This window comes from Podarcis melisellensis (genome assembly GCF_964234715.1).
Source record: "Podarcis melisellensis genome assembly, chromosome: 4".
NCBI lineage: Eukaryota > Metazoa > Chordata > Lepidosauria > Squamata > Lacertidae > Podarcis > Podarcis melisellensis.
In genome coordinates, this window is record NC_138531.1 from 9,882,779 (window position 1) to 9,896,103 (window position 13,325).

Sequence of the window (13,325 nt, forward strand, 5' to 3'; positions counted from 1 at the left end):
CGCCCGGCATCGGAACGATGTCCCGAAGCCGGGCGGGAAAGCCTCCCCCCGCCGCCCGGCTTCGGGGCATCGTCCCGATGCCGGGCGGTGGGGCAGGAACGCCTCCCCCAGCCGCCCGGCTTCGGGGCATCATTCCGATGCCGGGCGGTGGGGCAGGAACGCCTCCCCCAGCCGCCCGGCTTCGGGGCATCGTCCCGATGCCGGGCGGTGGGGCAGGAACGCCTCCCCCAGCCGCCCGGCTTCGGGGCATCGTCCCGATGCCGGGCGGTGGGGCAGGAACGCCTCCCCCAGCCGCCCGGCTTCGGGGCATGGTCCCGATGCCGGGCGGTGGGGCAGGAAAGCCTCCCCCAGCCGCCCGGCATCGGAACGATGTCCCGAAGCCGGGCGGCCGGGCGGGAAAGCCTCCCCCCGCCGCCCGGCTTCGGGGCATCGTCCCGATGCCGGGCGGTGGGGCAGGAACGCCTCCCCCAGCCGCCCGGCTTCGGGGCATCGTCCCGATGCCGGGCGGTGGGGCAGGAACGCCTCCCCCAGCCGCCCGGCTTCGGGGCATCGTCCCGATGCCGGGCGGTGGGGCAGGAACGCCTCCCCCAGCCGCCCGGCTTCGGGGCATCGTCCCGATGCCGGGCGGTGGGGCAGGAACGCCTCCCCCAGCCGCCCGGCTTCGGGGCATCGTCCCGATGCCGGGCGGTGGGGCAGGAACGCCTCCCCCAGCCGCCCGGCTTCGGGGCATCATTCCGATGCCGGGCGGTGGGGCAGGAACGCCTCCCCCCGCCGCCCGGCATCGGAACGATGTCCCGAAGCCGAGCGGCGGGGCGAGAAAGCCTTTGTCCCCCCTGCCTGCCTTCCCAGGGGCTTTTAAATCGCCCCGGACAGCGGAGAAGTCCTCCGCTGTCCCGGGCGATTTTAAAATGCCGCCCGCCAGAAGAGGTCGGGGGAAGGCGGTTTCCATAGGAACGCATTAATTGATTTTCAATGCATTCCTATGGAAAACCGTGCATCGCAAGACGAAAAACTCGCAAGACGAAGAGACTTGCGGAACGAATTAATTTCGTCTTGCGAGGCACCACTGTAATCAGATTTTTGCACAAACAGGAGACAAGATTCAAACGAGGTCCCCTCTCCCCCCCAAAAAATAATTCTATTATTTCCACCCACCTGGTACCTCAAGCTACCTTTCTCTGATTTTCAGTAGCAGCTTCTTGGAGGACTGCAGTAGGAAGCAGGAAATGGTCACCTGAAAAGGGAGGTTGTTAGGAGACCCCTGCAATTCCCAGAATTCTTTAAGAAGAGTTGATTTTTAAACCCCAGGGGTGGGCAAAGGGCTTCTCTAACATTTCTCAGCACTCTTAACAAACTACAGCTCCCGGGGGTCTTTGGGGGGAATCCATGACTGTTTAAAGTGATACAATACTACTTTAAATTTGTACAGATGGGAGCCTTGCTTTTTGGCATGTCTTTCTATATACCTGTTTCCATGTGGCATAGAATCTGAAGTTTGTACCCCAAAGCAAAGATAGCCAACTATTTATTTCTGACACACTAGAGTACCAACAACAATAGACGTTAATTTAGGGAGTCAGCAAAGACTACCAAACCATGGACTAAGGTTGGATTCATTTTGTAACTGAAACATGTTTAACGATTTGGGATTTGAGAATCGCAATACAAATCTCTACGTAATACTGCTTTTAATAGAGCATATTGGATTCTTATCTTAATTATAAGTTAAATAGCAATTGAACTGTGTGCAACTCATTATTTTAACTGTTTGGGCTTTTGTCTCCACCATAAATAATTTATAGCCTTCTGTTAATTAACTTTCATTTTAATTTTCATATAGGTTTTAACCAAAGAATTTTATAATCTTCAAGCACTGAGCGAGAAACGGATTTCAGAACTTCAGGCACAAAACTCTGAGTACCAGGCAAGGCTTGACACGTATGAAAAGCTGGAAAAAGAACTTGATGAGATAATCATGCAAAGTGCAGAACGTAAGTTATTTTAATTTACCCTGTTCTTCCTGTAGTGTACTGTGTTGGAATATTTTTATAATCTGATCGCTGTTAATGAGATCTGGAACATTTTAAATCCCAGGAATTTTTAGTAGATATTGAACATGCAGCAGTGTAATATTTAACATCAAATACATATTTTATTGTGCTTTAATTGGCAGAAAATATTTATTTCATTTTGATTATCTCCTTAAATTACTTTATAGTAAATACTTTTTACTGGCTCAGATTCCCCCGGGGACATGCATGTCAGATCTATGTGCAGACCTCCTTTCCCTCCATGGGTATTTAAATGTAAGTTTAAATTTGCTGCATCTTTTACCGTTATCCATCTATTATATAGCCATAATTACCATAAATAATTCCACATTACAAGTGTCATTACATCCCTGCCAAAGATTTTAACCTTACAGTGGTCTTTTAAATAAATTACAAATTTACTCCAGTCTGTAGAAAATACTTGATCTTCTTGGTTTCGGATCTTCCTCATCAGTTTTGCCACCTCCTCATACTCTATCAGTTTCATCTGTCATTTTTCTTTTGTTGGTATTTCTCCTTCCTTCAATCTCTGGGCTAGTATCATTCTCAATTTTAGTGTATGTGCTGCCGAAGTGAGCACAGGCTAGTAGCAATCTTTTATCTTCTCTTGGTAACTCTTCACCTATTGTACCAAGTAAAGCGACTTCTGGTTTTTTAACAAATATATTTTTGAACATTTTCTTTAGTTCGTTATATATTCATTTTAGAAGCTTCGAGATCACTGTCCAACTATCTCGTACTCTGTCGTCCCCTTCTCCTTGTGCCCTCCATCTTTCCCAACATCAGGGTCATTTCCAGGGTGTCTTCTCTTCTCATGAGGTGGGACCGAGCAACAGGAGCTCACCCCATTGTGGGGATTCGAACTGACGACCTTTTGATCGGCAAGCCCAAGAGGCTCAGTGGTTTAGACCACAGCACCACCTGTGTTCCAGTTTTTCTTTAGCTGCTGTTTATTCTTCTGCTAAAGTGACTGTTTTGGAAAGTCTTTTAGTATTTATTTGTTGTGCTGGATGTATGTTGTTTTTATTAATGATTTTATGGCCGTAGTTATACTTTGTTACATTTCCTGTGTAAGCTGTTCTGAGAGACTGTTTACTTTTAAAGGTGGCCTAGGATCCAGACCAAGGAAATAAATGCTTTATTAGTTATGTATTGTATTGTAGCAGCTCTGGTCCAAAGATGATTTTGACTTTGCGTTATCAAGTAGAAAACTTTAGATAGAACTCTTTAACATAATGTAAATGTGAGTTATCCACTTTCGTGTTAATAAGTTTAGAATGCAAAGATACAGTAATTCATTTGTTTCTTAACAGTCATAACAATAAATCAATCAGACATTAAACACATAGTTAGTAACAAAACGCTTAGACTTTCTGGAATCTCTTTCCAGTTTCCAAACTCTGATATTCATACTAGCGTATACCCATCCTTCATTCTTGTCCAGAGCTATTTGAAATATTATAAGAAAAACTTCAGGTGTGAGAGCCTAATTTTTGTGTGTAAGAAAACACTTTAAGAAGAAAATTTACTGAGGGAATATATAAGATCATATGGCCCATTCAGTGGCCTTTTGACAAGAGGAAAAAAATAGAATAAGCAGCATATATCACAAGTTGAAGTTTTTGCAAGATGGACTATCTACTCTTTCTTATCATCATTATTAATAACACTAAAACATACACTTTGCATGATGACTGTACAATAGTTGTCTTGTGGTTTTAAAACATACCAATTTAATCCAGAGAAATATGCAGCAACAGCAATGTGTGCAACCTAATTTTTCTCTCTCCTTACAATCTTCTATTTGTTGTCTATACTTGGCAAGATCAGACTCTGCCAAGCAAGCTTGGCATTTGTTTTGATAATATAATAGCTCACATTTCAGTAGTATGTGTGCGAACAAGTCTTACTATAATGGTAATGTATATGTACTATTTTGATTGAAAATACTCAGAAATATCACTTTGGTATGTTTAAGATCCACGTTGCTATATTTTCTGTTGTCAAAAGGCCTATTGATAGAAACTGCATGTATGTTTTTATAGTGTTCGCTAGAGCTTGCAGAGAATATATATATATATATATGCATTCAGATTTGAGAGACTGTTGCCAAAAATATTTTGTCCTGTACATTTTGTGCTCGTAATTATTCCCCTTACCATGTATAATTATGCTGTTGCATATGCTGCCAGGAAAAAGAACACTCACTCCCAGAGCTGAAGAGTGCTTGTTTTCTCCTTTATATCTTAGAACAGGGCGGGAGATATTATTAATGTATTTCACGAATGAATGGCTCTTTAAAGGGAACCAACACTAACAGTCTTCAGAAATGACACATTGATATTGCTGTGAGACATAAACATTCAGCCTGCTGTCTTTATCATTTGCCCACTATTGCAAAGGGTATGATACTGCTCACCTCTTTTGGGAAGCCAGGGTGTAGAAGTTGTGCCCGTGAAATAAAGCTGGCCTGGCCTATTCCATGTCTCCCTTACCAACTGAGCTTGGCTTTGAGGACAATGCACACATCTTTTTCAGTACATGTGCCAAACAACCTCCCCACATTCATCCAGTGCTTTACCAACTGCACTGGCTCCCGGTGAAGTACAGGGTCAGGTTTAAGGTGCTGGATTTGACCTTTAAAGCCCTATGCGGCCTAGGACCCACGTACCTACGGGACCACCTCTCCTGGCATGCCACACGGAGGACCTTAAGGTCTACAAATGACAACATTTTGGAAGTCGCAAGGAGGTTAGATTGGTCTCAACTAGGGCCAGGGCCTTTTCAGTACTGGCCCCGACTTGGTGGAACACTCTGTCACAAGAGACTAGGGCCCTGCGGGACTTGACATCTTTCCGCAGGGCCTGCAAGACAGAGCTGTTCTGCCTGGCCTTTGGTTTGGACTCAGTCTGACCCTTATGTTTCCCTCCCCTTATGGTTTTGATCTATGGGCTACTTTTAAAATAAGGCTGCATTTTAAATTGTATTTTAACCTGTATTTTAAATTGGTCCCACCCCCACTTAAGTTTTTATTGTAATTTTACTGGTGTTAGCCGCCCTGAGCACGGCTCTGGCCAGGGAGGGCGGGGTATAAATAAAAAATTATTATTATTATTATTTCCCAACTTCCTTTCGTACCCAAAGCCTGGTATATTGCTGCAAGCATGGCTCGTCTATCCCACTCAGTCCTCCATGTTTTTGGTATAATTCTTAAAGTTCTTTTGATTCACCACATCTGTGAAATTTCAATATTTACCAAACAGTACCAATTGGATAAGGGACGCAGGTGGCGCTGTGGTATAAGCCACAGAGCCTAGGGCTTGCCGATCAGAAGGTTGATGGTTCGAATCCCCGCGACGGGGTGAGCTCCCGTTGCTCGGTCCCTGCTCCTGCCAACCTAGCAGTTCTAAAGCACGTCAAAGTGCAAGTAGATAAATAGGTACCACTCCAGCGGGAAGGTAAATGGTGTTTCCGTGCGCTGCTCTGGTTTCCCCAGAAGCGGGTTAGTCATGCTGGCCACATGACCCGGAAGCTGTCTGTGGACAAACGCCGTCTCCCTCGGCCAGTAAAGCAAGATGAGCACGCAACCCCAGAGTCGTCCGTGACTGGACCTAACGGTCCAGTACCTTTACCTTTACCTTTACCAATTGGATAATTGGCTTTTTGTTTAATTTAAAGCATTTTGAATCCACTCCTTAGCAAAAAGGGCTCTTAGAGTGGCTTATGAAAATGCAAGGTAAGACGATCCCTGCTTCCTATTTTTAAAAAATATAACACAAGGGAAAAGGGATGGGGGGAAAAAAGGCAAAAAGCAAGCTCAGGCACCGGACTTTAAAGTTAACCAACCAACTGGAACGGAGAAAGTTCAGGAAGACATTTTGAACGGCTGCCATCAGGTGACAGTTGAAGGAGAGGCCAAGACCATAAATAATCATGAAGAAAAATAAGTTACCATATATTACTATATTTGTAAAATAATAATTATATAGTACAGTATTACTGTATAATTAGTATTAGCATATTGGAATAGAGATTGTTGGGGCACAATAAAACCAGCAAGGCCAAAGTTCAAATCCTATGAAGCCATGAAGTACACTGGGCAACAAATCTCTCATTTCTGGCAGCTGTACAATAGCTTCCTACGTACTATTAATTGACTGAATATATACTGAGTCCTGGATTTGTCACCTTATTTATTTCCATTTGTTATTTACGCTAATCCTTGTTAGTTAAAAATCAGCCAGCTGGGCCCCTTGTGTATCTTCAACCTTCATTTCTGTGTACTGTTTATTTTATTTGAAAAAAGGAATATTCTGATGGAGAAACTAAAATGAACAATTCCATTAGCATAACCTGAAGCCCCTGATCTTTCTTACACTGTATGTGTACATGTAATTTATAGGGTTGTTCAAAGGTGTGACTTGTTCTCTTTTTCCTGGATGTTCTACTGAAGACTATTTTGTATTTTTATAGTTGAAAGTGAAGAAGAGGCAGAAAGAGTAATGTTCTCCTATGGATATGGTGCGAATGTTCCCACAACAGCCAAAAGGCGGTTGAAGCAGAGGTAAGGACAATACTAACTTGCAGGTGTGTTCCCTCCACTTCCTTTCTCTTTTCCTCTTAGGAAAGGAAAAGTGTCTCCATTCTGCAGACAATTGCTAATTGTGTCTTTTTTCCTCTGGTGAGTGGATGGCGTTACCGACTAACCATCTCTTCGGTCTTTTTCTGCATTGCTCGTTGCACTCTGTGATACAGGACATGTGGAAGGGGAGTGTTGATGTGTAGAGAAGGGTGTTGTCATGGAGAGATAAATGTGACTTGATAAGCTTGTCACCTTTCCCAAGCTCATAATTTTGTGCAGCTAAGCAGTTGTAAATGGTCCTTTCATAATCGTCATAATCATCCTGCTGCCCTTCTAGCATGCTTCCTGCCTTTAAAAACATTAAAGTATTTAAAATATATTTTGTTAGTGCATTCATTCTTACTAAAGCTAAAACTCAATGGTAATTGGCTCTGTGTGTGTGTGTGTGTGTGTGTGTGTGAGAGAGAGAGAGAGAGAGAGAGAGAGAATGATTCAATTTTGAAATGTGTAGTTTTTAAATATATATATAAGTAGACAACAGTTTTAGGTCAGCACATGGACATTAACATCTAAAATGGACACAATTTTTTAAAAAATGTATAAGAAATTTCTTATATATAACCTATTACTTCATAGTTGATGCATACTGCCTAATGTTATATGTTATAGTTTTGCATTGCAACATACAAAAATAAAATTACCGTATTTTTCGCCCCATAGGGCACACCGGCCCATAGGACACACCTAGTTTTTTGGGGGGGAAATAAAGAAAAAAAAATATTTTTCCCCCGCCGCAGGGCTGGGGCGGGGGAAGCCCGAGCTTCCCCAGCCCCCAGAACAGGCAGCTGTCCGCAAGCCTTGGGAGACCGGCGTGACTTCCCGCCGGGCTCCCACGGGTTGCAGTTATCTGCCTGAAGCCCAAACCAGGACGAGGAACAGCGGGATGGTGGCGCTGCGCCTCCCCGCTGTACCCCGAGCTTGTGGGGCTGGCGGCAGGGATAAGCGCGCTTCTCCCCGCCGCAAGCCTCCAAACCAGGTCGGGGAACCGAAGCCCAGGGTGCGCTGTGCAGCGCGGCCCAGGCTTCGAGATGCAGGCTGCTATCCGCAAGCCTAGGGAGCCCGACGGGCACTCCCGTGGGCTCCCAAGGCTTGCGGAGAGCTTCCTGAAGCTTGGAGAGAGAGAGGGGTCAGTGCGCACCGACCCCTCTTGCTCTCCAGGCTTCAGCGAAAGCCTGCATTCACCCCATAGGACACACACACATTTCCCCTTCATTTTTGGAGGGGAAAAAGTGCGTCCTATAGGGCGAAAAATATGGTAGTTTTAGCAACCATTAAAAAATTGAAAATATAATGCTGTATGTCAGGTTATAATGTGAATTCCAGTGAACGAAAATAATCCAGACATAACTCATTACTGTTACACAGTTCACATAAAATCAAGAATTCCTGCATGAGTCAGAAAATAAAATTTGGCTTGAGTGCCATGCATCACATGTACTTTCCCCCCCTCTTAACGGAGCCAGAGCACCAAGGAACAAATTCTAGGAGTAAAGAGGGTTTGTTTGTTATCCATTCTGGCTTCAATCCTATTTCAGTGTAGGAGAAAAATCACAACCTGTATTAGTACCACAATAATGGGTTCTCCTATCCTATGTGGGGATGCTAAACATTTTAAGGATCTAACTAAACTGCAGAGCACATAGACCCAGTACAGATATAAGTAATGTTCCCTGACCACCTAAGGTGGTGTATGAATTTTATGAAATAAATAAATAGATTAAATAATCATCATTAAGAGATCGTGAGTTTCCGCTGGGCTTGCACAGTCCTCCCCCCTCGCATGTGAATTATCCCCTTTTTCTGGTGAGCTTTTCTGCATGGTTGGCAATATATATGCACCTTTACCAGTCCAAATGCTAACCGTGACAAACTGCAAACCAGAGTTTGAACCATGGTTATGGTAATCACTGTATTTTACACCTGCGTGCTTAGCAGCGTGCCCAGTGCTCTTAGCAAATAAATCAACAAGCAAACAGAATATAGGCGTGTGATTACAGTGCAAAAGAAATAGGGAATTTGCACACAGCAGGTGGAAAGAAGGAGAGAAAAAGCGTCCCAAGTCCACGGGGCATTCCTGATCAACTTTTGCACTTCCCGAACCCCACTCCCCCATCTCAGCCCCATGTAAAACAAAACCAAATGTGTCACCGGGGCTGTATCTCTCTTTGCACTGCAAGTTTAAAGTCTTCCTTGCATTGCAGTGTTTTTCTGTTTCATTAACCAAAAACCACGCCAGGGTGGCCTACAGCAATTGCTTCTCTCCCCCCCTCCCCTGTGCTGCAGCAAGCCTATTCCTCTTCTATATTTCATGACGGTATCATTCCGCTGAAATGACTTAGCGCTAGGGGAGTGGTGGGACTGTTTTTAAGGTCCTAGCCGGGCTCAGTGTGGGAAAAACTAACATGTCTGACATTCCAGTAGCACCTTAGAGACCAACTAAGTTTGTTATTGGTATGAGCTTTCGTGTGCATGCACACTTCTTCAGATGCACACATGCACACGAAAGCTCATACCAGTAACAAACTTAGTTGGTCTCTAAGGTGCTACTGGAAGGAATTTTTTTATTTTGTTTCTACTACGGCAGACCAACACAGCTATCTACGTATGTCTGACATTGTAGTCAGTCCCACTTGAAGGAAAACATATCTGACATAAGGTGAGCTGATAGATTTGGCTGGAGTTCCCGCATTATTCATCTATACAAATCAATGCTGAAAAGCAAAACCATATCTGTTCTGCTGTAGTAAGTCAGCATTTCTCAAGCTGTTGAAAGCTCTGCTTGTTTAGAAAATTAAACCAAGAGCAAATTTCACCACGTGTCTGTCTATGGCTAGTTGTCTGTTTTTCCCCTTAACGTCTCGCACAGCACATTTCAACCTCAGCTCACGCTGCAATAAATGCACGTTACTTACATACACTGTGCTTTATTGCACTAAGTACAAGTAAACATTTCCCAAAGAGGTAATGACTGTTATAAACTCTCTCTTCCTGGACACACTGAAGTATTGTGCACATTCCAAGAGGCCTGCTTGTTTGAAACAGAAAACCATTTACCTATGCTTGACTGAACTTGAGCATATAAAGTGTTCATTTCAGTCAAATTTGGTTTGAAAACAGCAGAGAAGACTTCCTGGCTATGCATTTTTGATGTTTTGTATATAAACTCCAGCTGAAAAAGCAAAACACAAAATGTTTATTTTTATCCATTAGAAATTAGCTTTAAACATCTGAATCAGCATGAGAGAAGTTTTGAAAACGTAATTGTTTTCTGCATGGTATGTATATTGCTTGCATAATTCTTGGTCATATTGCTGATTCACGTTATACGCAATAGGCACATTTATTTTATACAGTGGTACCTTGGAAGTCAAATGGAATCTGTTCCGGAAGTCCGTTCAACTTCCAAAACATTCGAAAACCAAGGCGCAGCTTCCAATCGACTGTAGGAAGTTCCTGCAGCCAATTGGAAGCCGCGGAAGCCCCATCGGATGTTTGGGTTCCAAAGAACGTTCGCAAACCGGAACACTCACTTCTAGGTTTGTGGCGTTCAAGAACCAAAATGGTTGACTCTCAAGGCATTTGGGATCTAAGGTACAGCTGGAGAGACAGAGCGCTTCTTGTTACATCTAGGTCTTAAAGCTGGCTACTAAAGGCGTGGACACTCTACCACTACACTCTACCGCTTCTTTCAAGCTGGCACATGCTACCCCATCTCACATTTACCACACCCCGTACCCAACCAGTCAGCACTGCTGGCTGTCTTTCCATCAGCCATGATGGACAGAGGTCCATAGGTTGTATTAGACACAAAACAACAAGTTTCTTGTCCATATCATCGGGCCACATAAATTGAAAATTATCTTGCAAGACAGAGGAGTCGAGCAACCTCATGACCACACAACAGAGCCTTAGCCCGGGAAATGCATGTTCTCCTGTGCATTATCAAAGTTCCCATGTCTACATTAAACCATATATCATCAAAGCTTGCTTCCCATTATCAGTTGCCACCACCATGGATTGAATAAATGGCGGATTTGGAAACTGAATAAGAGCATCTAGTACCTCATTCAGGCATATACTCAGTTTCCTTTAGAACCCAATTTTAAATATTTGTTTGAAGCACTTAGCCAAAAGGTTCCCACAGTAGCTTGCAAAAATTAATAGTGAGACATTTATTGCAACAACAAATGTATATGTTGGGTAGAAAGTGCCAGCTGCAATGCCAGTTTATTGTTGCAAAATATTTTTCTTCATTAAGGGGACATGTTAGGAAGTCCGGAGGATCTGAAGCCTCCCCATTGAACATCCCCTTTTTCAGTTGCCAACAGCATAGTGGCAAGTTTCAGTGCTTGTAACACAAAGGATTGGATAGACAGCTCTCCCTTTCCATAAACTGAGAGGGAGATCCACTTTATTCTGAAGGCTGTGAGATGCCCTCCTAGTGACGTAGGATTCCACTTTGATTATCCTCAATTTGAGACAGTGGTGTTTAATATATTATGTTAAATATATACTCAATGAGGAAGAGGTAAAGACTTCCCTAGGTATGGAAAACGTATTCAAACATCAACATTTTACATAGTACAGTAAAAAGTTTATGTCACGGCTAAAATGGCCGCTGTTTCTTTAATGCGAATAAAGCTGGGTCAGCATGACTCAGCGGTCTGCACCAAGTTGTATATATAAGTGAGAAATGTTAGTTTGTTGCTGAGGCTGGTGTTTGGGTTGGTTGGTGCTGGTGTGTGGAGTTATTCAGTCGTGTTTTGCACAAAGACTTTTAAGAATAAAACTCTGCAAGGATATTCTCGTGGACTCTTTTTGTGCCGACAAGGGTCCGAGGACCAGGCTGAAGAGGCAAAGGGAGGTCAGAACCTTTTCCTCCTTTTTTTTGCTTTTTACAAACACTGACAGGTTATGGGCCCAGTGTTTCTGAGCATGTGCAGAGTGCAAAACGACTGACAGCATCTCAGCAGGGAGCTGGTGAGTCCTGGTGGTGTATGGAGCCGGTGGCTGTGCGTTGGAGCAGTTGGTGGCAAGCTGTAACTGTCTGCAGCGACGCTGGAGCAGCTAGGATCTGAGGACCAGAAAAGCACTCAGCGTCGGCTACTGGAACAGTTTGAACTGCTAGAGGACCACAGTAGGCGACTCACAGAGCGGCTACACCAGTTGCAGAGCCAGGCGGGACCTGAGGGTCAACAGAGGCAGCAGCTAGAAGCCGGTGAGTGCCAGCCAGGACCATCTAGTGGGACTCTAAAGAGAGAGTCTGGAGAGTTTGCTGGAGGCCCCACAGAAGGGGCTCAGCAAGCACCAGCAGAGATGGCAGATTTCCAGTCTTCCCAAGTTGTAAATATTGGGGGAGGCATCCCTTTTGAACTTCTCTCAGAAAGCAACTGGCTGAGTTGGTCAATTAAAATGCAGCAGTTGTTAAGGAGAGATGGACTATGGGACTGTGTTGAAACTGAGGTTTTGAGGACTGACTCTGCTGAGAAAAAACGGCTAGATGAAAGGGCTCGTGCCCAAATTATGCTGTGTTTGAGCAACTCTCAGTTATTGCATGTAGCAAATGCCAGCACAGCGTTTGAGTGCTGGAATTTATTAAGGGCAATGCATGTCAGAGAAACTGCTGGAACTATAATTTCTCTGACCAGAAGGCTGTTCAGGACTGTTATGAAAGAAGGTGAGAGTTTGGCAACTCATCTTCAAACGCTGAAATCTCTGTTTCTTCAACTACAGCAGAGAGGTAAGCGTTATGATGAGACTGACCAAACCTACATTATTCTTTCAAGTTTGCCTGAAAGCTGGTTGCCCGTGATTAACAGCATGGAGAGTATGCGTCCCCGAGATCTGACCTTTGAGTATGTGGTTGGAAGATTGACCGAAGAAGCAGAAAGAAGGTCAGATAAACAAGCTGAACTCCAAGAGCGGAGGAGTTACAGTCGAGGGGGCCAGCAGCAGAATCTGCCAATGGAGCAACGCCAAGGTTTGGACTTGGCCATGGCAGTGAGGAGATGCTATAGATGCAACCAACCCGGGCATCTCCAACGTCAATGCAGGGCAAGACTTCCAGGAGACGACGTGGAGCAGAGACAGCAATCAACGCAGAAACGTAAGCAGAAGGGGTTCTCTTCAGAGAAGAAGAACACGCGTTCTGCTCAGTTTGTTTCTGCATTTTCTCGAGAGGAGAGGAAGATACCTCGAGGAACATGGTTGCTGGACTCTGGGAGCAGCAGGATTATCTGCAACAGTCGGGAGGACTTTAAGACCCTGGGGAAGCCAGCTGATGGAAAAGACTCAATTTATCTTGCTGATGGTCGTAGAAGCAAGATTGATGGCCAGGGAACATGTTTCCTGCAGTGCTTGAACACTACTCTACCAGAGACTCTGTTTGTCAGCAGTTTGGACTATTGTTTGCTGTCTGTAAGCTGTTTGATTAATGCAGGGTATAGTGTTAACTTCACACGGGATGGCTGTCTGATAAAGAATGGAACTCAGGTATGTGGCCATGCAAAGTTGGAAAATGGGTTATATGTAATGCAGGACAAGCCTGTTAAAGCAGCCCAGGTGGTTCAGGATAATTTGCCAGTTCATAAGGGGTGTGTACATGAACTGCACAGAAAACTGGGTCACGCCAA

At 44.4% G+C, this 13,325-nt stretch overlaps 1 protein-coding gene across 1 annotated transcript in view; it reads left to right on the forward strand.

Moving 5' to 3' along the window:
* Window positions 1–13,325, forward strand: part of PIBF1 (progesterone immunomodulatory binding factor 1) — a 93,625-nt gene that overhangs the window by 49,278 nt on the left and 31,022 nt on the right. Inside the window, exons 12-13 of the mRNA XM_081907310.1 lie at window positions 1,841–1,991; window positions 6,525–6,615. Coding sequence (XP_081763436.1) covers window positions 1,841–1,991; window positions 6,525–6,615 — 242 coding nt within the window. The remainder of the gene's footprint in view (window positions 1–1,840; window positions 1,992–6,524; window positions 6,616–13,325) is intronic.